General features: G+C 38.4%; 1 protein-coding gene across 2 annotated transcripts in view; it reads right to left on the reverse strand.

Moving 5' to 3' along the window:
* Positions 1-120: 120 nt before the first annotated feature.
* LOC100934201 overlaps positions 121-21,214 on the reverse strand; it is a 34,837-nt gene continuing 13,743 nt past the window's right edge. Inside the window, exons 3-9 of one of the 2 annotated variants that reach the window (XM_023504980.2) lie at positions 19,596-19,694; positions 16,376-16,453; positions 15,142-15,282; positions 12,635-12,715; positions 10,979-11,041; positions 10,722-10,829; positions 121-142 (exon numbers count right to left, since the gene is read on the reverse strand). In XM_023504980.2, coding sequence (XP_023360748.1) covers positions 10,722-10,829; positions 10,979-11,041; positions 12,635-12,715; positions 15,142-15,282; positions 16,376-16,453; positions 19,596-19,694 — 570 coding nt within the window. In that variant the 3' untranslated portion in view covers positions 121-142. Of the gene's footprint in view, positions 143-6,485; positions 6,517-10,721; positions 10,830-10,978; positions 11,042-12,634; positions 12,716-15,141; positions 15,283-16,375; positions 16,454-19,595; positions 19,695-21,214 lie in introns of those variants that run through there. The other variant, XM_012551129.3, reaches the window with a different exon arrangement.

Below are 21,214 nucleotides of genomic sequence, written 5' to 3' on the forward strand. Positions count from 1 at the left end.
TAAGATGCATCAGGGCTAAAACTTAACCAGGTATAAATCTGCTCCCATTATGTAGACTGCTAAGGAGGGGCCCAGGTCAGAAATGGAAAAGGTCAAAGCTTTCATGTAGATCAGTAGTTGGGTTGGTCCTTGTTCTTCCAGCCTACAAGAAATATGGAAATAGCCTTTAATTGATGTATGTATGGATATACTATATATGCATATATATACATATACATGGAATAATAAAGACATGTGAGGTATTGACATTAATGTGAGGACATGCAAGAGATGCAAATGCTAATAGTACCAAGGCATCCCTTCCTTCCTTTCTTCCTTTGTTCATGTAACCAAAAATTTTTTTTCTTCCTAGATATAGGAGCTTAGTCTTTCCTAAAGGGGTATTGGTCATAGTGGATATGGCTTGTTATCAATTTACAATCATAGTCAAAGTGATTACTGCAATAAACTTTTCTTTTTCATATTCAGAATGTTTTGGCATCCTGGGACCTTATAAATCTTGGGATTTAGAGAGATCAGGGTTTATTATAAATGTTTATGAATATAACCCTGCCTTTGATCTTACCCAGAAGTGTTACCTTGGAAACCTGAGGTACTGAAAGGGTTTGTTTATAGGCAGACAGACATTTCCCAGAGTTCTTAAAGTACTTGTAATTTTGAACATGATAGTTCTGAGAAGGATGGTGACTATGCTGGAGATTTGGATGATATTTCTGGGATGGTCTGAGCTAGGAACTTTATAATGGCTGCTGGCCTTCCACCAGTAGACAGATTTGAATGGAGATTATAGAAACTGATTATGGATGAGAGTAGAGTGGGAACTAAACTAGACTATATTAAATTGAGTGGAACCAAGAAATTATGGAAAGATTAGTTCAGATGGGCACACTTTGTCCTTAACACTTTATTTTACTATCTTCTTCTTGCTGCTTAGGTAGGCTGCTCTCCATTTACCAATCTAATCTGTTATTCTTTCAACTCCATTGTTGAAGGGAAGGGGGCAATAAGAGGAGAAAGGACAATTTTTTTCCTTATTGGTTTTGATCAATGCATCTATCTTTTAGACATTTGGTCCCCCAGTTGCTAACTTTTATCCTTCATGCTTTTTGAAATAGTTATCAAAAAACTTAATGGACATTGGCCCAAGCTGGTTTAGTTATTGGATGTGTATAACTAAGGAGTGAGAAAGGGGAACCTGTTTTTTAAAAGGAAGGGCAGGATATTTTTTTTTTCCATTAGGAGGAGATCAGAAGAGGACATGGAAAGAGTATAATATTTTTATTACTGTTCAAAACATATATGAATTCTGATCATGGGATCAGTGGGAGAGAGAAGAAAGAAGAAAAGAGTGATTGGGGGGGGGGGGTAGAGAAAGAGACACAGTGAGATAGAAAGAATTACATCTGATTTCTGAGAGGCTTACTCTTTCCATTAAACAAATTTTATCTCCTTTGTTTTCTATCTCTGGCTTTGAGGTAAGGGCCAGTCTCCCTGCTGAGGATTATACCTGTGACTGAAGTTAGAGATAGTAGAAATGGCAGCTGGCTATTAAGGAACCAGCCTGGGAAATCCAGTGGATTGACCTATCCAATTAGAGACTTTGTCCTGTGAGGAAGTAGACCAATCTAGCCACTAATGGAGTGACTTGCTTGAGAACTCAAAAGAGGAGTCCCAGGAATTGTGAATCACTCTTTATTACGTGTGTATTATATATGGGCTATCTTCGTACTTCTCCCACTGTAGTCTTGTAATGGGAAGGAAAGCCCTAGCTACATTAATGCACCAAAAGCTAGCAGGGGGCTCATCAGGAAATGATTTAAGTATAGGTTTGGGGTTGGACATATCGCTTGTGTGCAATTTGAGGCTCACCCTCGGTAAATTCAGAGGCTCATTATCCAAAGGTTAGCCACTAGGTGATAACCTTTTTTGAACACAATGATTTATAAACTATTGAGGCCTAAAAGGTTGACATCAGCAATAGTATAGAGTACTGACATGAATGAAATCATGTATTTCCATTACACAAGGGAAGTTGAGAAAGGATTTGTGTGTAGTGATACTACCCAGCTAATGAAGAAGAGGAAGGAAAGGAGGGAAAAAAAGTAATAAATGGCCTAATTAATCCATAAGTTGGATATAGTAGTGCCATAAATAGACATTATATATATATATATATATATAGCCATAAATAGAAGCACTCCTGCCTTACCTGGACACATGAAGTAAAGCTAATATACTGGCCATGTGATAAAGTGGATTGAGATTAGGGAAGTACTTAGAGTGTAAGTTTTTTAAAGGTAAGAACCACTTTGATTTTGTCTATTTCAACTGCTTACCTAATGCCCAACATTAAGTAGATAATTAATGAATGTCTTTTGATTGGTTGACTAACTTGCCACAGGATCAGAATTAGCATCCTTATATCTCCTGGGCCCTGTTTTCTCTTTGGCAAGAGGGCTTTATAGATCAGTCTAACATAATAAATAAAGGAACTCTGGGGATCAGAAAGCTCCGAGTTTGTCATGCTTCTGAGATATACTGATTATCAGTGAGAAAGTCAATCTCCCAGCCTTTAGGCAGTTCTCACAGATATATATAAAGTTGGACTATAAAGTATAGAACAGAAGCAGATCTGCATTGGATATGGGAGGTTCCTTACCTCAAGTTACTTATACCAAAGAACACACACACCTGAAAAAAAAAATCTTTTGTTTTATTTTATTCAAGGAGGTGTTGTCAGGATCTAATAGTTGTTTGTCCTGTATTCTTGAAGAGGACCAAGACATCTGGGAGATGATGTAATGACATGCAGATGAATTGGATTTGAGTGAGGGAGAGCTATGCAAGGTCATCAGCCTCACTTTTCCCTCCAGAGCCATCCGGATTCTGTGGTCCAGATAAAGATCTGGTAACTGAAGATGGTTCTGGATGCAGTGGGAGACCTTGGCCTTTTTAAGCTAAGATCTCTAACAAGTAGTTTGACTGAGGCCACAGCCATTCAGTGAATTAAGCTTGGAAGCAATTGAGGCAGAGAGTGGCTTCTTTCACGTAGTTAAAAAAAAATCCAAATAAATCATCCAAATTTTTAAAATCCCCTTTTTTTGGGAGGGGAGGGGAAGGGAAGGGAAGACCCTCTGGCCAAAACAGAAATGATTGTTATTTACATTCATTCTGAGTCAATCAGGACCCAAATGATTAAATGGGGCTTGGCCCAGAACCTTATTGATGGCCAATCAATGAGAATCAGATTGGTTTTGGTTTAAGGCTTTAGCCCTTAAGAAATCTAGCCAGTAAAGCCAAAGATATCTTTTGAATTTTCAGCATTTTAAAGTTTGCAAAATACTTAACATTTGCTATCTCACTTAGTTCTTCTTGAAGTAAAGTGTGAACTCATTGTGCACACAAAAGAATGGATGAATTCTGTCTCCTGGCGGCTGTCAAGTGAGTAAGAAGAAATGCTGTAAGCTTCCAGGTGGAGGGAGACAGCAGCAGTAGCAGTAGCCTGTTTTTCTTAGCTCAAACTGGCATTTTTTGGCAGAATCCAGGTCTCCACTAGCTTGTTGTAAAAGTGTTAATGGACGATAATAGTAATGGATTCACCTCTCCACAGAATCTAAGAATTGGAGATTTGAAATGGATTGTAGAAGTCAGAGTCCAACCTGAACTTAAACCAGAATTCTTCATACAACAACCTTGACCATTAGTTAATGATTAAGGCTAGGCAACAATTGAGGCAAAAATTTCTCCTTTCACCTAGTTAAAAAAATTCAAATAAATCAATAAATCTGGGAGGGGAAGACCTCAGAGTTTCTGACCAAAGCTGGCTGCCACTGACCATGACTTCCCTTCACCGGCTCAGATGGCTAGCTGATTCGTTCGCCAGCTCCTCATTCCTCAGGGGGAATGAGCAGGGAGGCTGGTGTTCTTTCCTTTGGTCCTGAGTCAAGGTCAGAGTCAGGGATCAAGGTCGGACTCTTTTCCTGGCTGGGGACCAAGGAAACTTGGAGGAGGCTGGAGGTAGGCACTCCAGAAATTTGAATCCGGGACAAACTCGGAATCCAAGGGAGCGCGGTTCTGGCATCCAGGAAACCCAAGGCTAGACAATTCTCCCCAAATCCTGCCTGGAGTCCGTTTCGACTGCAGTTCCGAGCCAGAGCAAGGGAACCGCATATCCCCAAGAGCTTTTTCTAAGCCCAGCCTAAAAGGGACTTCGCCCCATCTCCTGTTTGCCCCTCTGCTTGGCCTCCAAAAGGGAGGAGGGATACTACAACTCTCGGCATCCCCGTCCGAACCTGCCTTTCATCCGACTGTTGGGGAAGGGGTTTTGGCCATCCATTTGCCTGTGCGTGGTCGTGGTCAACCTTTACCGAAGGGCCGCTGCAGTTGCCAGGAGCTATCCAATTAGAGAGCCCCCGGGCTTTCCCGGGACAATCCCGAATACAGAGCAGGTCCCATCCGCCCTCTGGTGGCCTCCTTCCGTCACAGTCTAGGTCCAGCCTCCCTTTTCAGATAATTACTCGCCTCCACACACTTTATTGCACAGTCTGTCAGTGATCTACTTGTTGATCTTCATACACGGCTCCCTGCCCCTCCCCCGTCTCATTTCCTATCTCCCCATCTTTTGCACCTTTGCAGAGACTATCGTCCCCCGATCCGAAATGCATCACCTCCCCTTCCCCCCCCCCCCCCCCCCCCCCCCCCCCCCCCCCCCCCCGCCTTTTTTTTTTGTTTGATGAACAATCCTATCTTTCATCAAATCTAAGCTCTAGTGATAATCCCTGCTCAAAACTTTCTTGCTCCCTCCCCTGTACCTGCAAGATTCTCTTTCCCCTCATTATTTTGCGTTTTAGATTGCACAGTATCTACTGCTATATGCACATGTAACTTCCCTATAAAGAATATAAACTTGAGGATGGGAACTAAATCAAGTGAGACGTAAAGTGACTTTGCAAAATTTAAAGCGCTATCTATTTAAATGCTATTATTATTATCATTCATTCATTCATCTATCTACTTATTTATTTTCTGTTATCTCCCCATCCCCCAACCCTGCTCATTGGAGATTTATTGATTGCTTGGTTGATTCTTTAGCTCAGGGGTTCTTAAACTTTTTCCACTTGCCACACCTTTTTTTCCACTACCAAGAAAATTTTTCCACCAGTTTGGGTATGTAGGTATAAAAAATAGTTATCCAAATCAAATATTTATTAATAATAAATCATAATTTTGCCACCTCACATTCTATGAACCAAACCCACATCTTAAGAAGCTTTGCTCTGGTCTCATAAAGAAAAGAAATTGCTCACACACCTCAGCTGAGGTTCCCAGCACGCCTCTGCTACTTAGAGCCACTCTTTTGATCAGCCCTTGGTTAGGTCCTGACCGACTCAGACTGAAGTAAATAGCAATCATTTCTCTTCTGGCCAGAAACCTTGAGGGTCTTCCCCTCCCAGATTCATTCATCCATTTAGATTTATTATTATTATTATTTTTGGAACTAGGTAAAAGAAGATTCTTGCCTTAATTACTGCCTTGCCTTAATCACTGAACGTGTGCTGCCTTAGTCAAACTGAGACCTGTTGAAGACTTTTACTTAAAAAGACCAAGGTCTCCCATTTTATCTAGAGCCATTTCCAGTCATCTTGATCTATATGCTGCCACTGAACCCAGATGGCTCTGGAGGGGAAAGTGAGGCAAGTTACCTTGCACAGCCCTCCCTCGCTTAAATCCAATTCCCTTGCATGTCATGGCATCACCTCCCTGATGTCATGGTCCTCTTGCAGAATGAAGGACAAACAATGAGGTTGAAAAGGAAGCAGCTAGTCTTAAACCTTCCACTTAGCAGACTTTATGATTGAAAGGGACCTTGGAGATTTTTTAATTCAAATTCCCCCTTCCCTCTTTTTTTTTTTTTTTTTTTTTTAAAGAGTAGATAGTTAAGCTCATAGAGATTTAGAAATTTTTCATGTCCAATTTTTCATAGATAATAAGACAGAATCAGATTAACATTTAGGTTTTCCAATCCAAATTCACTCTTCTTTCCATTACATCAAGAAGTATATTGGAGTCAGCTCCTCCAGGCTCTGAAAGCTGATGGTTAAATTTTCAGTATGAATATTTCTCCTTCAGAAACGACTTTGGTGATTGTCCACACTTAAGAAAATGTTAATAATGCAGATTAAATTTAAACGCATAGTACACACTTTTTTTTTTGTTGAGGGGGTAAAGAGCCTCTTTTTAAACATTTGTCATTGTACATCCTGCTAAGACCACATTATCTTTTCTAAGGTCTGTCTTCTTCAGCTTTAATATAACAGAATCTTGAAGTTGGAAGAGAATTTAAGAAGTCAATCCATGACCCAATGAAGTACCTCTGGCTTTTGTTATGACTCACCAAGAACAGAATTACAAACAGCAATGAATAGATGATAGGGAAGATTTTTTTTTTGGTGGGGAAGTTGGGATTGCAAATTGAAGGCTTTTTGATGTCATTGCTCTGCCTGTTTAGATGTTACCCTGAACAAACAAAGACATAAGGAAAGAATTTTAGTTATTTTAGATAAGTCATGGGAATGGTAGTTTACCCCCTCTCCCTCCAAATCTTAGAGTATATTGAGAAAAGCATGTCTAGAGCCAAGGAGGTCATGTTTCATTGTTAGATCAGTTGTGAGGCCATATTTTTGAAGAGTATTTGCATACCAGGGCAAGAGATCTTAGATTTGGACTGAGAGGTGCCTTACAATTCCCTGAATTTATAAGTGTCTTTCACAAACATGTACATTGGAGGACAATCAGGATAGTGGAGGTGTTTGAAATTATATCATATTAGGATGGATTGGATGAACAGAGGATTTTTAACCTGAATAAGAGAATGTTATGGATAATACCTACTTCACAAAGTTGTTATGAGGATTAAATGAGATTACATATACATATGTATATAATCAAGGCTTTCCCCACATGCAGCATGGGATTATCATGTGCTTCTCTAAGTAGGACTTTAATTCTTTCCAGGAAGGAAAGCAGGAACTTGGGGTTTTTCTCTCCTCAGAGAGAAGTTGTAATGGGCTAGAATTATATCTATTTGCTCTCTTAAATATTATTTGTCTAGGGATATGGCTTTAAGGTCCACACTAAATATTGATCTGTTTCATTAATGTTGAAAACAGAAGAAGGAAAGAATGTTCTCTTCTCCCCCTATCACTGATTTACTTGAGAGTTGGAGAAAGGCTGACAAGACACTCTGGTATTATCAACAAAATTGTATGGGGGTAGTGGAAACAATAAAATACTACCTGGGTTATTTGCTCCCTCTGTGACCTTAATCATGTAACTTTGCCTGTTTAGAGTTCAGATTCTTCCTATGTAAAATGGAGGGAGTTGGACTACCTAACTTAGGGGTCTTTCCAGCTTTAAATTCTGATCTACTGTAATCTGCAAAATTTAAAATATTATACATACAATTAGCAAGAGTATCTATTAGTAATTAGAGGATGGCCACTAGAAGGGAAATCATAGTCTCAACTTAAGAACATATTACTACATAATTCAGAATGAAGGAGCTCTCCATTTCTTTCTTCAGCTCACTCTACAGATAAAGAAACTTTTGCCAGGTTCACACAACTAGTAAGTGTGTCTGGTGCCAGATTTGAATTCAGGAAGATGAATCTCCCTTTCTCCAGGCTTGGCATTCTATTCACTGCCACCTAGCTGCTCCATGCAATTCTTAGAGGATGATAAAAACTAACACCAAATCTATAACATTACCAAAAAGCTTGGGTATTTTGGAACCTTATTCCTAATAACAAATCTCCCTTGAGTCTCCCTTGGAGGCATCTTGCCTCTTGCAGACAAAGGATGAACTTGTGAAAATATAGGCCTTTTGGATGGGGAGAAGCAGTTTGGATTCAATAGAAAGACAAATAAAAAGTTTTAAGAATTTTCCCTTTTTCTTTCTGCATGAGATGAAAACCCAAGTTTCTGTTGCTCTGTGCTGAATATATTTCCATTAGATTGAAAATTGCCAGCAGGGAAAAATTGAGGCTTTTTAAAGGAAGCTGGTAAAGAGTCACGTCCATGTGGTCTCTTAAAATTATTTGATGATTTGTTGACCAGTAGTCTTCAAATTCTGTTCGCCTCATTTGAAAACTTTATCATAAGTTATTCCCATGACCTAAGTCAATTTGGTCAATTGCCTGTTCGACTTGACTTAATTTCCTAGAGAAATGAGTGAAGTATCTCACCCATGAAAATTCTAACACATTCAATTCAATTTGATTCAATTCCGTTTAAGAAACACCAGTTAAATAGTTGTTATTTTCATTGCACTGTTTTTCTGCTGATACAAATGCCATAGGCGTGAGTTGTTAGGAGTTGAAGCAACTCATTTTCCCCCTTTCTTTCTCCAGCAATTTATAGGGAATTTGCACAAGGGAGAATGAAACTTCCAGGTTAGTGATCTTAAGCTGGGGAGAGAAGTCTAAGGCCACGAAGTAAAAGAAGGACTTGTTTTTTGGGTGAAAGAAATAAGGTGCCCAGAATGGAGAAATATGCTGAGAAAAGGCAGAAGTAAGGATGGTTGTGGACTGGAAAGAAAGGCCCATTGCAGGCCAAAGGAACTGTGTAAAGAAGGAGGTAAGTGGGGGATATAGGCTTTGGAAATGTAACTATATCATAGATGCTACAAAGATCATCAGATCTGTGATTTCAATTAAGAAGCAAGTCCTTCACTAAATGAATTGGGTTTGTGGGATTGGGACTCAAACCTCTAGAGAGGGAAACAGAATTTACCAGTAGGGCTCTCTATTATTACTTAATCAAGAATTCAGAGATGAGTTCTTTCTGTGTTAAACCAATCTGTTCTATGTTTAATACATTTATTAGTTCATGGATTTTCAGGGTAGTTGAAGACACTTTGAGAAACATAAGCCAGATTTTGATGTTCCTAGGGATTATTATTGTTGAGAGACCCTCAAGTTTGAACTGATCTGGCTTCTGTTTACACAAAGACAAAATCAAAATAGTGCTTTCCCTAGAGTAGTTAATAGTCAATTGGAATGTGGCCTGGTCTTCTGGGAGTTTCTCATTCTTTTCTGGGGAAGTTATATGACCCTGTTTTGTGAGGGTGATCAAGAAAAGGGAGATCTTTTTTTTTTTTTATGAACTAAAAGAGGTAGTAAAACTCAGGAATGGTGCAAAGAAACTGAAAGTAAGGAGAGAGAAATCAAGAACCTTTTTTTCTTCCTAATCCAATTGTATCATCTTAACTTCATTGTAGATAGTGATTAATTAAAGTATATAAGGTATTTAAGAAAGATTATGCACCTCTGCTGAGCTCTTTTTAGGAATGTTCATCCATATTTGATGTCTACCTCTTACCCAACTCTCATCTGAGGTTCCAAGAAGCTATAGTGTGCACAGAGGCCACACCTTAATAAAACCATCTTGGTAGATGGGCTAAACCAGACTGAGGGTCACTGATGAGTCTCAAACTCTTCAGACTTGTGAAGACTTTCCCAGCACTGAGTAGATGAGAACACTTTGTTCCAAAAGCCATGAAGGTGGCTAAAGCAATCACTGTGGAGCACTTAGAACCTGGTCTGCCATCAAAGATGCTGCATCCCAATCCATCCCCAGTTACCCTGACTTTTTTCTTGACATTGGACTTTAATGACTCAGGAAGAGAGAACAAGGCTAACAATTTTATGCAATTTTGCCTCACTTCAATCCAATTCATGCACTAGTCAAGACATTACCATATGATGTCATTAGTCCTCTGAAAATGAAGCACAAACAAGAACATATGGTGACTGGTTCCTGCTGCTATCCAGAGGGAACAGAACATAGGATTTTTTATTTCCCACCTATATGCTTCAGTTTAAGTAAAATATTTCTTGTAGTGGTGCTCTGTTCCTGCTGGGCATTGTATTAGGTCTGAAAGTAAAAGTAGAGTTCAGTGGGATATCCACCAGGCAGTAACTTCCCTTTGCTTGGCCATCAAGTCGTTGCTCAATCTGGCATCAAGACTCTATCTGTCTATCTTTGGTTCTGACCTAGAATTTTATCTGTGGTATGGAAACTTTTTCTGAAGGGAGAGATTCAGACTAGGTATTATCTGTAGTTTAAGAGTCTTAAAGTTGCCTTGTAATACCAACGGGTCAAATGACTTGTCCATACTCACATAACTAAGACTTGAATCCAAGTGTCCTTGACTCTAAACTGTCTCATTTCTCCTCATCAAATGTGCAAACATTATTATAATCAGGTTGTTTTTCTCACTATTTCTATTCCACACTCCTCCCACTCTTTGGAATTCTAAACCAATTGTCATGGCCATTTTAGGCATTTTCAGAATGTTTCAAAAGTTGAGACTCCTTTGGCTCTTGCTTAAATAGTATATAATGTTCTCTGTTTCAGAGTTGTAGTGCCTTAGCTCCCCATGTAGACTGCAAGCTGCTTGAAGGCAGGGACTACATTGTATTACCCACAGGACTTAAAATATGGCTAGGAAGCTTGTTATCTTCAAGGTAGGGGCCTAGATTGGAAACCTGTTTGACTTGTGGGGGAGACAGGAAAGGTTTCTATAGGGAATTTATTAAGTCTGAGAGCAAGCTGCCCTCTGGTTTCACAGGAAACTGCAGAAAGGTGAGTACATTTCATCTCTCTGGAACCAGGGTTCCTTAGGACTTGATCACAATGATCAGTGCTGCTAGATTTCTTACTCATGAAGGAGACGCTTCTCCAACTTCTCCCTCTCTTCTCTCAAGGGCCTGGAGGGTTTCATCCTCTTCACAGCATATAGAACACCACCCTCCTCTGAGGTCCCCAGCCTGGTGGAAGAAGAGAGGACAAGGGAAGAATTTCAGGCAGGTTAGACTACTTGGCTTTCATAGGCCCTCCCACATGCCGGCCAGTTGTCAAAGCTCCTTCAGAAAACCCAGTTATTCTCACTTTAGCGCTTAGGAAAAGATGTCCATACCTGTTGTGTGACTTCCTTAGCTTGAGAGCCACTATGAGTGTCATTATGAAACATCATCATCACCTGAAGAGAATGGACAATAATTTTCTTGAGGATTTGAGAAGAAGCAGAGAACTAAGCAGAAAGAAAGTTAGGAAGCACACAAAATCATCACCTCCCCCCCCCCCCCCCCCCCCACCTTGGTGCTCCATCTGAGCAGTGGTACAATGGATAGAGTACTGAGCTTAAAGTTGGGAAGATTAATTTTCCTGAGTTCAAATCTGGTCACAGATATTTACTAGCTGGGTGATCTTGGGCAAGTCTTGTTTCAGTTTCCTCATCTGTAAAATGAGGTGGAGAATGAAATGGTGAACTTCTCTAGTATCTTTGCCAAGAAAAAAACCAAAAAGAGTTATTAAGAATTGGACATGACTGAACAACAAATATGTTCTGAAAGAAGGGAATAAGGAGAGATTTATGGAATATAGATTTGTAGATTTGGAGTTTGAGAATCCTGACTCTTTTGTGTGAACATGACTGGGTCACTCCTCTCCTGGAGATCTCAGTTTTTTCATTTGTAAAATGAGGAGGTTGATTAATATGATCTTGAGCATTCCTCTCAACTGTGTAATTGTGATTCTGAGGAAGTTACCCTTTTGGGTTGGGGCTGATGTTTGCAGAGTCCCTTATATCATAGCATGGCAGTGGCCGACAATTCTACTTATAAGATAAGTGTAAGTATAAGGATATGTCCATATTTCTCCTCCAATTCCCTTTAGAACTCAGACAAACCAAAGTACCAAACTCATGCAAGCAGCCAGAAAGGGTTTGCAAATCACCAAATCAAATGGTCTATATTGTTTCAGACTCTAGCTTTGAAGCACTGCAGAGATATGACCCCAAGTCCTTCCTACCCCAAGATTTCCCTCCCTCTTCCTTGCCCAAATCCTTCCTCCTTAAGCCTGCCTCCTCCTTTTCCAGTCCCAACCTCTTTGGCCAGATCTTCTTCTATTGGTTCTGCTGCATATCCTATTCCAGAGATCTCATTACCCTTGACTTGGGAAACAGTAATGACCCCTTGCTACATAGGCTGCCTAACTTCAGGTTCCCTTCCCCTTTCTCCCCACTTCCCCATTAGCTCCCCCAGATCCCCTACCCTCCCATTTCCTTTTCAGATTCTTTAGGAGAGCTAGGTGGTATACTAGGTAGACCTGAGTTCAAATGTAGCCTCAGATGCTTAACACCTATGTGACTGGGCAAGTCATTTAATTTTTCCTTGCCTCATTTTCCTTATCTGTAAAGTGAGGGTAATAAATAAAACTTAATTTGGAGAGTTTTTCTGATCCATTACATTCACGTAATATAATTTGTTTAGCCATCCCAACTAGGAGGCTGACCCTTAGTTTCTAGTTTGAGGCTACTCCAAAAAGAGTTGCTATAAATATTTTTGTACGTATAGATCCTTTTCTCTCCTTTGATTTCTTGGAATTATAGACCTAGTAGTGGTATAGAGTTTGACAAATTTAGTAACTTTCTGGGGATAGTTCCATGGCACTTAGCTACACAGCTGTGGGTGGGCAACTATCCCACAGGGAAAGTAAATTGGAGCCCTTCTTTTTCCTTAGGATTCATCTTTCCCCTTTATTTTTCCTTTCATTACTGCTAATTCCTCCTTACCACATTGATGGAACTGTTTTCAGGTGGGGGAGCCAGCCTACCAAGAATTGTCCACCGACCAGGTTTTCTCTTCCTGAGAAGCTGTAATTCAAATCAGTCAAAACTTACTGAACATTTTGCCTTCGTAAGCCCAAAGAAGATGTAGAAAAGTAGAAGGTCCTATCTTGATTTCCCAATAAGATGGGAAGGCAGCATGTGCCTACCCCCAAACAGGGGATGATTAAAGATTAAATTGTGTGCTACAGGACCTCGGTGAAGGAGAGACCATTATGGACTGGAGTGAACTTTGAGCTGGAGCGTGAGTCCTGCTAGCAATTGGGATTGAGTTGGACAAACAGACAAATGTTTGAGAGATAGAGGAACAAGGACAATCTAAGTGTAGAATTATTCCTGGGATACTTTGGAGTCTTGTTTTGTCAAGACAGAATGAGGAAGGGATTGGTTAGGAGATCCATGAGCATAATGGATAGAATGCTGGGCTTCGAGCCAGCAAGACCTGAGTTTGAATCCTGTCTCAGACATTTACTAGTTATGTAAACTTGGACAAATAGCTCAACATGTCTGAGTTTCATTTTCCCATCTGTAAAATAGGGATAATGAGAGCAACTACTTTGAAGAGTTGTTTTGAGATTTAAATGTTGGCAAACCTTAAAACTATATAAATGCTAGTGATTATTCATATTATTATAGGAACATGGGGGGAAGGGGAAAATATCTGAGATGAACTTTGATGCCCTGAGGGAAAGAGACTGCTACTGAAGGAAAAGAGAGCAGGGATAGGAGCTAAAGGAGGGAACCTAGACCGGTGGAAAAAGAAAGAACAGGAGAGAATGTCCTTGCTGATGTCAGACTATTCAGCTCCTCTGATCACTAAAGGGATTACAGCCTCTGGTTACTCTCATCCAGCCATATATCCTGGGACCTGAATTTCAGGTACCTCTCCTTCCCACCCTCATCCCCAAAGTCCTCCACCCTCTCATTTTTCTCTTGGGACTTTTCAGGATGACTGATACAGTGGACAGAACATTCTGCCTCAAGTCATGAAGACCTGAGTTTAAATCCAAATTCAGACACTTTCTTAATGTGACTCTGGTTAAGTCATTAAACTTGTGATCATTTACCATTGACGCATGACTCTAATTATTTATAAATTTGACATAGTTTCCTTTATATTTGAGAAATGAGGCTTTATCAGAGAAACTTGCTTCAAAATTCTTTTTACAATTACTATTGCTAACTGTATTTCCCCCTATTTATTCTATTCTCTCTTTCCTTTCACCCTGTCCCTCCTCAAAAGTGTTTTGCTATTGATCACTCCCTCCCCCAATATGCCCTCTTTTCTATCACCCTCTCTCCCTTCTGTATTGCATCCCTCTCCTATTTTCTTGCAGAATAAAATAGATTTCTATACCCATATTGAGTGTTTGTTATTTCCTCTTTGAGACATTTTTGATGAGAATAAGGTTCACTCACTCCTCCTTTCCTCCCTCTCTACCTCTCCACTGTAAAAGCTTTTTCTTACTTCTTTTTATGGCAGACAATTTACACCATTCCACTTCTTCTTTTCTCTTTCTCCTTGGATAAATCATTTAACCTCTCAGTTGCCTCATCTGTAAAATGCTGATAATAATAGCAGTGCTATTGTAAGGATCAAGTGCTTAACACAGTGTCCGGCACACAGTAGGCAGTAAATGGATATTAGTTATAATGAATCTGGTGTTGTGCTCCTGTGTTCTCTGGCCATGTTTTGGTATAGCATTATTTCCTTCTTTGCCCATTAATGTGGAGTGGTAGTGTGTATGGAAAGAACCTTTGAAGTCTCCTGAATTATCTCTAAAATCAAACCTGGGAAAATACAGGACTAGATTTGGATTCTAGCTCCCATAATTACTAGTTCTGTGTTTTTGGCAAGTGTTTCACTCCTCAAGGGTTTTGTAAAATGAGGGAATTGGACTATATAATCCCAGTCAAACAAATAATCAATTAGTTATCCAATCAACAGGCAGCTATTACATGCAAGTTGCTGATGTTTGCCTCTAGGGAATCAAAGGCTTAAATATATAACAATTTCTGATCTCAAGAAGCTTACATTCTATCAGGGAGATGACATGTGCATAGCAGATGCAGAAAGAAAGATACATAAAATTCACACAAAATAAATATGAAGGACAAATATAAGATAGGGAGAAAAAACATTAGAAGTTGTGACTTTACATGTATACTTATTGTGTATCTAATTTATATTTTAATATATTTAACATCTACTGGTCATCCTGCCATCTAGGGGAGGGGGTAGGGGGGTAAGAGGTGAAAAATTGGAACAAGAGGTTTGGCAATTGTTAATGCTGTAAAGTTACCCATGCATATATCCTGTAAATAAAAGGCTATTTAAAAAAAAAAAAAAAAAGAAGTTGTGACTTTAGCATTCTGATTCTCTGCTCTCTTGCCTCACTTCCCTTTCCCTCCCAACAATCCTCTGAAATAATTGTTTTTGAGGTTATTCTTACCTTGGATGTTTCTCTTGATTGGCTGCTTAGATTTGGCTTCTCTTTCTTGCTCTCTTCACAGCAGCCATCACAGAGATCTCTGATAATGCTGGCATTTAGATTCCAATTGATGAAATCCATTTCTGAGCTCCTATTCATAGTCTGTACATTGAAAGAAGACAGTTAAAAAGAGTTTGGTTGAGGTTTCCCTTCATGGGCAGAAGCATATCAATCCTGCAGGTCACTAGTTCCACCACTGTTGTCAAACATGCTCTGTTCTGTTCTCCTATTCAGTCCATTTAGAGCCATGCCATTTTCTAGATATTATTATAAAGTCCATAGAAGCAGGGAAATTCCTTAAGTACTGTAATTTAGTTTGCCATGTTGATATTAAAAGAAGAGGGAGGAAGTAGGTCTGCCCTCTTGCATTTCTTCTTTCTTTTCTGCCTTCCTCCTCTTTTATTTTCTTTGCTTCTCCCTCTTAGTAGGAGATCAGGTCCAAACTGGGAGTATCTTAACATATTGGATATATCTGGATTTTCTCTTTATTGGCTTCCTGGCTGTCTTTCAGAGTGTCTCTTTACAACTTTCTCCTCCTTCTTTCAATTCCCTGGATATCATTTATCCTCCTGCATAGAATCATGTATTTAGATCTGAGAGGGAACCATTATTAGAAACCATTATTCTACAGATGAGAATCTCAGACACAAAGGGACTGATTTATCCAGAGTCACATAGCTCATGTTGAAAGTAGGATTTGACCCATAAGTCCAGTACCCCTGATATTCTGCCATGATACCTCTCAGTGAAGTAGTACTGTGGTTATGACTCCTTAAGACCAGATTTTCCAACTAACTGTGCCCAGCAAACAAAAGACATATCCAGAGGTAGTTTAGGCTTTATGTAGCTAGCTAGTCAGGTGTGCACATGAATGAAAATGGAATGATAGTGGTCATGTCTAACTATGACGAGGGACTATAAAGAAATAGGATAGGAGAGGACTTCATTGAGTTTAACCTCTTTGGTTTATAGGTGACAAGGCAATTTAAGTTCTTTCCTTAAGGTCACAAAATTAGTAAATTTGGAGGTAAAAGAGCCTTTCTGCTGGGTTCCTTGACTGCTTGTGATTGTTCCAGGAGTCCTGGCAGGAATCACTGGGCCACTTTCCCTTTCAAGTCATGGAGTTTGGGGTATTTCTGCCTAAGCCTGGTTTGTGGGCCACAGCTTGAGCTGAGATGGCTAGGGAGTCCCTTACCTCTGTCTGGTTAAGCAACTGGAGGAGGATGGTTCTTGGAAGGTTCAGAGTACTCAGAGGCTTTTTGTAGGGATCAGTCTGTTAAAGGGAAAGCAAGAGGGAAATGTTAGGAGGCCATGGTACTGAGGCAGTATTTTTTACGGACAGGAAGTGAGAGTATATTACTTTATTATCTTATTTTCCTATCCCATTTCCTCTAGCACATCCTGATCACAACTTTTATTATCAACTCATTCTTCCTCAAATAGTGAATGATGTGCATACATACTCTTATACTTATGTTTTATCTGCTTATTAGTATAATGCTGTCTACCCTGATAGATTGTAAATTCTCTGAGGTCTTGGACTGCTTCATTTTTTTACTTTGCATCCCCAGCACCTATGCTTGTTGGTTGATTGTACAGATACTTTCTTATCTTTCTTTCCATACAAACACATATTATATATACATGTGTATACCCATGTATTATATAAGTGCAATGTGCTTTAAGAGATAGAATCTCAAAATGTCTAGAGAAAGGCCTTTACCGCTTGGAGTGGGTCCTGTATGGGTGATTGATGGGAGGGCATGGACAAAAGGTTGCTCATGATGAGAATGCATAGATGGATAACGACCCAAACCACAAGGAAGGAATGTCCACCATTATGTGGACACAAATCTAATGATATAAAAGCTTTCATGAACACAAACATTTTCGCATATTTCATTTAATACTGAGATACTTCTTAGCAATTCAGTGAAGCAGATAATCTGGATTGCATGGATGAGAAAATTCAGGCTCAGGCTAAAGTCACACATAGCTCCAGATCTTTTGTTCCCAAATCCAACACTATTTCTATTAGTCTTCTTTTGTAACTCCCTGGGAAGAGAATCTTTAGGTACTAATAAGAAGAGAGCGATAGGGGTGGATAGTGTTTTGGGGTAAGAGAAGATTGAGAATTCTCAGGTCACAATTCCTACCCTTCTCTAACTTACTGGATGTTTCCACTGCGAAGTTGAAAGGTTATTCTTAGCACTTAGCACAGTGCTTAACTAATAAATGCTTACTTATTGATTGACTATTCCCTAGAAATAACTCACATTTTAATTTCTGCAATGTCCAAAAATTAGGTTATTTCTGCTTTCAACAAGGCCTCGTTAATGTTTCAGACAAAGCTGGGGTGCACAGAATCATAGAATTTGATGGCTTGCTCATACACATAAAGAATTTCCACTGTAACATATCCAACAATCCTTCTCCTTCCTTCTCTAAAGCCCAAGGTTAGGATGGTGGAAGCCAGTCACTTTGTTTTCCTGAGACCCAAGTTCTAAGATGTTTGGTCCTTGGTTTCCCTTTGCATTAGCAAAAATGACAGAGTGGAAGAAAGCAGTACAGGCATAGCTCTTTCATACAATTGTTCTATAAAAACCTAAAACACATCAGATTAAATACTAATCAAGAAACCTGAGAAAAAGTCATAGTGATGTCCAGCTCCAATGTGTTACAAAGGGTGTGTGAAGCAGAGAGCCAGGCGGAAGATTGACTTATACAGTCTTCAAATTTATTGGTCAGAGAGACAAATATATATATGTATGTATATATTTATATATGTATACATATATACATATATATATTTCCAAAGAGTGTATACATAATACACTCTTTGATATTCTGTATCAACTTTAACAAACCTAATCCCCTGAAATGCAAATAGTTAGAGGAGGATTTTGGCTACTTAGAATTGTAAATAGTTGTGATACATACACATCAGGACAAAATATCAATGTCTTCAATACATTTCTTCTAAATGTCTTTTATCTCCATTGTGGAATGCCTTTTCCTGTGCTAAGTTCAAAGGTATGTTTTTGAGTTTGCATTTTGTTCCATTCACAGGCATTCTTTAATCAATGTATTAAACAAGTCTGTCTCTGCAAATGTTTATTGGAAAGGGAATCAGTGAACCAAGTTACTGTTGGTTTCAAAACCTGAAATGGACTCTTACTTCCTGGTCCTTTACAGGTTGTTTCTCCAGCTCAGGTCAGCATAAGGAGATAAAAACATTAGAAAACACTGAGATGGAGTCTAGCTAGGAGGGCTCATGTGGAATCTTCTAGCATAACAACTGGCCCTATGAAATGGAGCAAAAGAAATCTTAGATTTAGGACAAAAGGGTTTGATGTTTAGGACCTGGTTTTGTTTATGGTTCAGGAACAAAGACCAACTGGTTGCTCTGTAGATTACATCCCAGAATTGGATTAAAGAAATGAGAAGTCGTGGGATTGAGTTTGCCTACTGGACAAAGAGCAAGAACAGAAGTGAGAAATGGCTGTGTGGCTCTGACCCCAGTAACTGGGATTAAATCCAACTCCCAGGCTAATGTGAAGCCTACAGGGGAATAACAAGGTGGGGAGTTTAAGTGAGGATCTTACAGTTCTGAACACGTAGGACTTTTTAGCTAGCTGATAGTGGCTTAGTCTGGTAGTAATTTATTGGAATTTTAACCAGAAGTTCTCAGTTGTATTTCTTATACCTAAACCCAGAACAGGAGCTAGCAAAGTTTAGTTCAGAATTCACCCTGGATTATACTACTTTGGAAACACTAAAACCTTGTAGATCCCCAACTTGATTTAATTCTGATATCCTTGAAGAATACAGCAGTGAAGCAGAGAAAGTTGAAACTAGGTACAAAAGAATACAAAATAGAACCAAGTGAGACCGAAAAATTCCCTCCAAAAGTTCAATATTCCCAGCAAAGCAATCTGGAAAATAAAGATAGAAGAATGAGTAAACAAACAAACAAAAAGAATCCCACCCATCATCAATAAATCCCTGTATTATGGAAATAGATGTCTAAGGCAAAAACTCAGAAGATGACTTCAAAACAGCTTCAAAAAAATCCTATTGTAAAAACTCGAGCAATTCAATTAGAATTCCTATCAAGAGTTGAAAAATGATTCTTATAAATGAAAGCAAAGTGCTAATGGAAACAAAAAATTGGCAAAGAAATGAGAGCTATGAAGGAAACACTTGGAAAGAGAATAACATAGCACACGTGGCATAAAATCTTACTCAGGTAACAGATTTATTGAAAATTACAATAGGCCAAAATTAATGACTCCATGAAACAATAAAAAATATTAAAGTCAAAAGATTGAAAAAAAGAAGAAAACGTAATATATTTTGTATTTAAAAAACTGAAATGGAAAACATATCAGAGAAATAATTTTCAGCTTTCTTACCTCTCTTTGTCTTTTTTCTTCTCTTCCTTTCTTAGAGCTATTCAAATGGTGCATCGTAGGTTTACTTGAAACTATAAAAACTTGACTAGTATTAGTCCCCTGAGAACCAAGAAGACAAGTTCAATGTTAGATTTGGGGAGATGAGTCAGCCCTTATTATTAGCAGAATGTCAGAAGTTCTGACTTGAAGGGGATTTCTGTTTTTGATGTGGGGAAATTCTAAGAATCAAAGCTGTTGTCAAAAAGCAAGATGTTTCCCTTAGTGTATGTGAGATCCCAAACAAATAGTGATAATTTTAAGGGAGGGAGAAGAAGGGTTGGTGAAAAATTGGGTCTTGTATTGTTATGCCCCAGTTTTCTTTTATTATCCTGAGTCATTTACTTCATTACTGCTGGTCTTAAGCAAAATTTATTGAGTAATGCAGAGGCATATTGGTAAATATTTAAAAACTTGGATGCTCTGAAAAAAAAATGGGAACACACATTTTTAAGCTTAATTTGCATCATTAATACTTTGTTAAACCTAGAAAATCAACAAAACAACAAATTAGGCTTTTATCTATCATGATTGACAATTTTTTGTAAATATGTAAATGCTTTCACTAAAAATTTAACAGTAGGCACAAGCTGATCAGAGTTAGTTCCAGCACATTTCTATGTAACTCTGACTCACTCCTGGCAACAACAGAAGCACAATGCTTCCTTCTCTCAGAACTAAATAAATCTAACCATAAAATGAACAAAAAAGAAGTTCAGGAGGTGAACAGAATTTTAGAAAAGTTAGGTATTATAGACCTCTGAAGAAAATTGAATGGTATAGAAAGACATATTCCTTTTTTCAGCTGTACCTGGTATCTACATAAAAATTGACCTTAATATTAGGATATAAAAACCTTAATATGAAATGCATAAAGATAGAAATATTAAATGCACCTTTTTCAAATCATGATGAAATAAAAATTATGTGTAACAAAGGTCCATGGAAAAATAGACTAAAAATTAATTGGAAACTAAATAATCTAATTTTAAAAAATAAAAGGGTCAAACAAGAAATCACAGAAGCACAATGCTGTCTTTTGGACTCACAGAGACAGAAGAAAAAAATTTCCTATCTCTACAAAATAATTTTTTGGGAATTTAATTGGTATAGTACTCAGTAGGCCAATCAATTTAGTTAGTAGTGCTATCTTAATTATATATTGGCTCAGCCTATCCATGGACAATTAATTCTTTCCCAAGTATTTTGTTTTATATTTATTTATACAAAGTGTTTTATAGTTAAATTCATATAGTTCCTATGTAAATCTTGGTAGATACACTCCCCAATATTTTTTTAGATTTTGTAGTTATTTTGACTGGAGTTTCTCTTTCTAGTTTTCCCTCCTGGGTTTATTCGGTAATACTACTGATGCTTTATGTAGATTTACATTATGTCCTGCAACTTTGCTGAAGTTATTATTTAAATTAATTTTTAGTTGACTCTCTGTGGCTAATTTTTAATTAACTACGTACTATATCATATCAATAACACAAAGTAATAATTTTGTTTTCTCGTTATATTTATTTCATCAATTTCCTTTCCTTTTCTTATTATGGTAACTAGCATTCCCAGTACTGGAT

The sequence above is a fragment of the Sarcophilus harrisii genome, chromosome 5 (genome assembly GCF_902635505.1).
Source record: "Sarcophilus harrisii chromosome 5, mSarHar1.11, whole genome shotgun sequence".
In the NCBI taxonomy this organism is placed as follows: domain Eukaryota; kingdom Metazoa; phylum Chordata; class Mammalia; order Dasyuromorphia; family Dasyuridae; genus Sarcophilus; species Sarcophilus harrisii.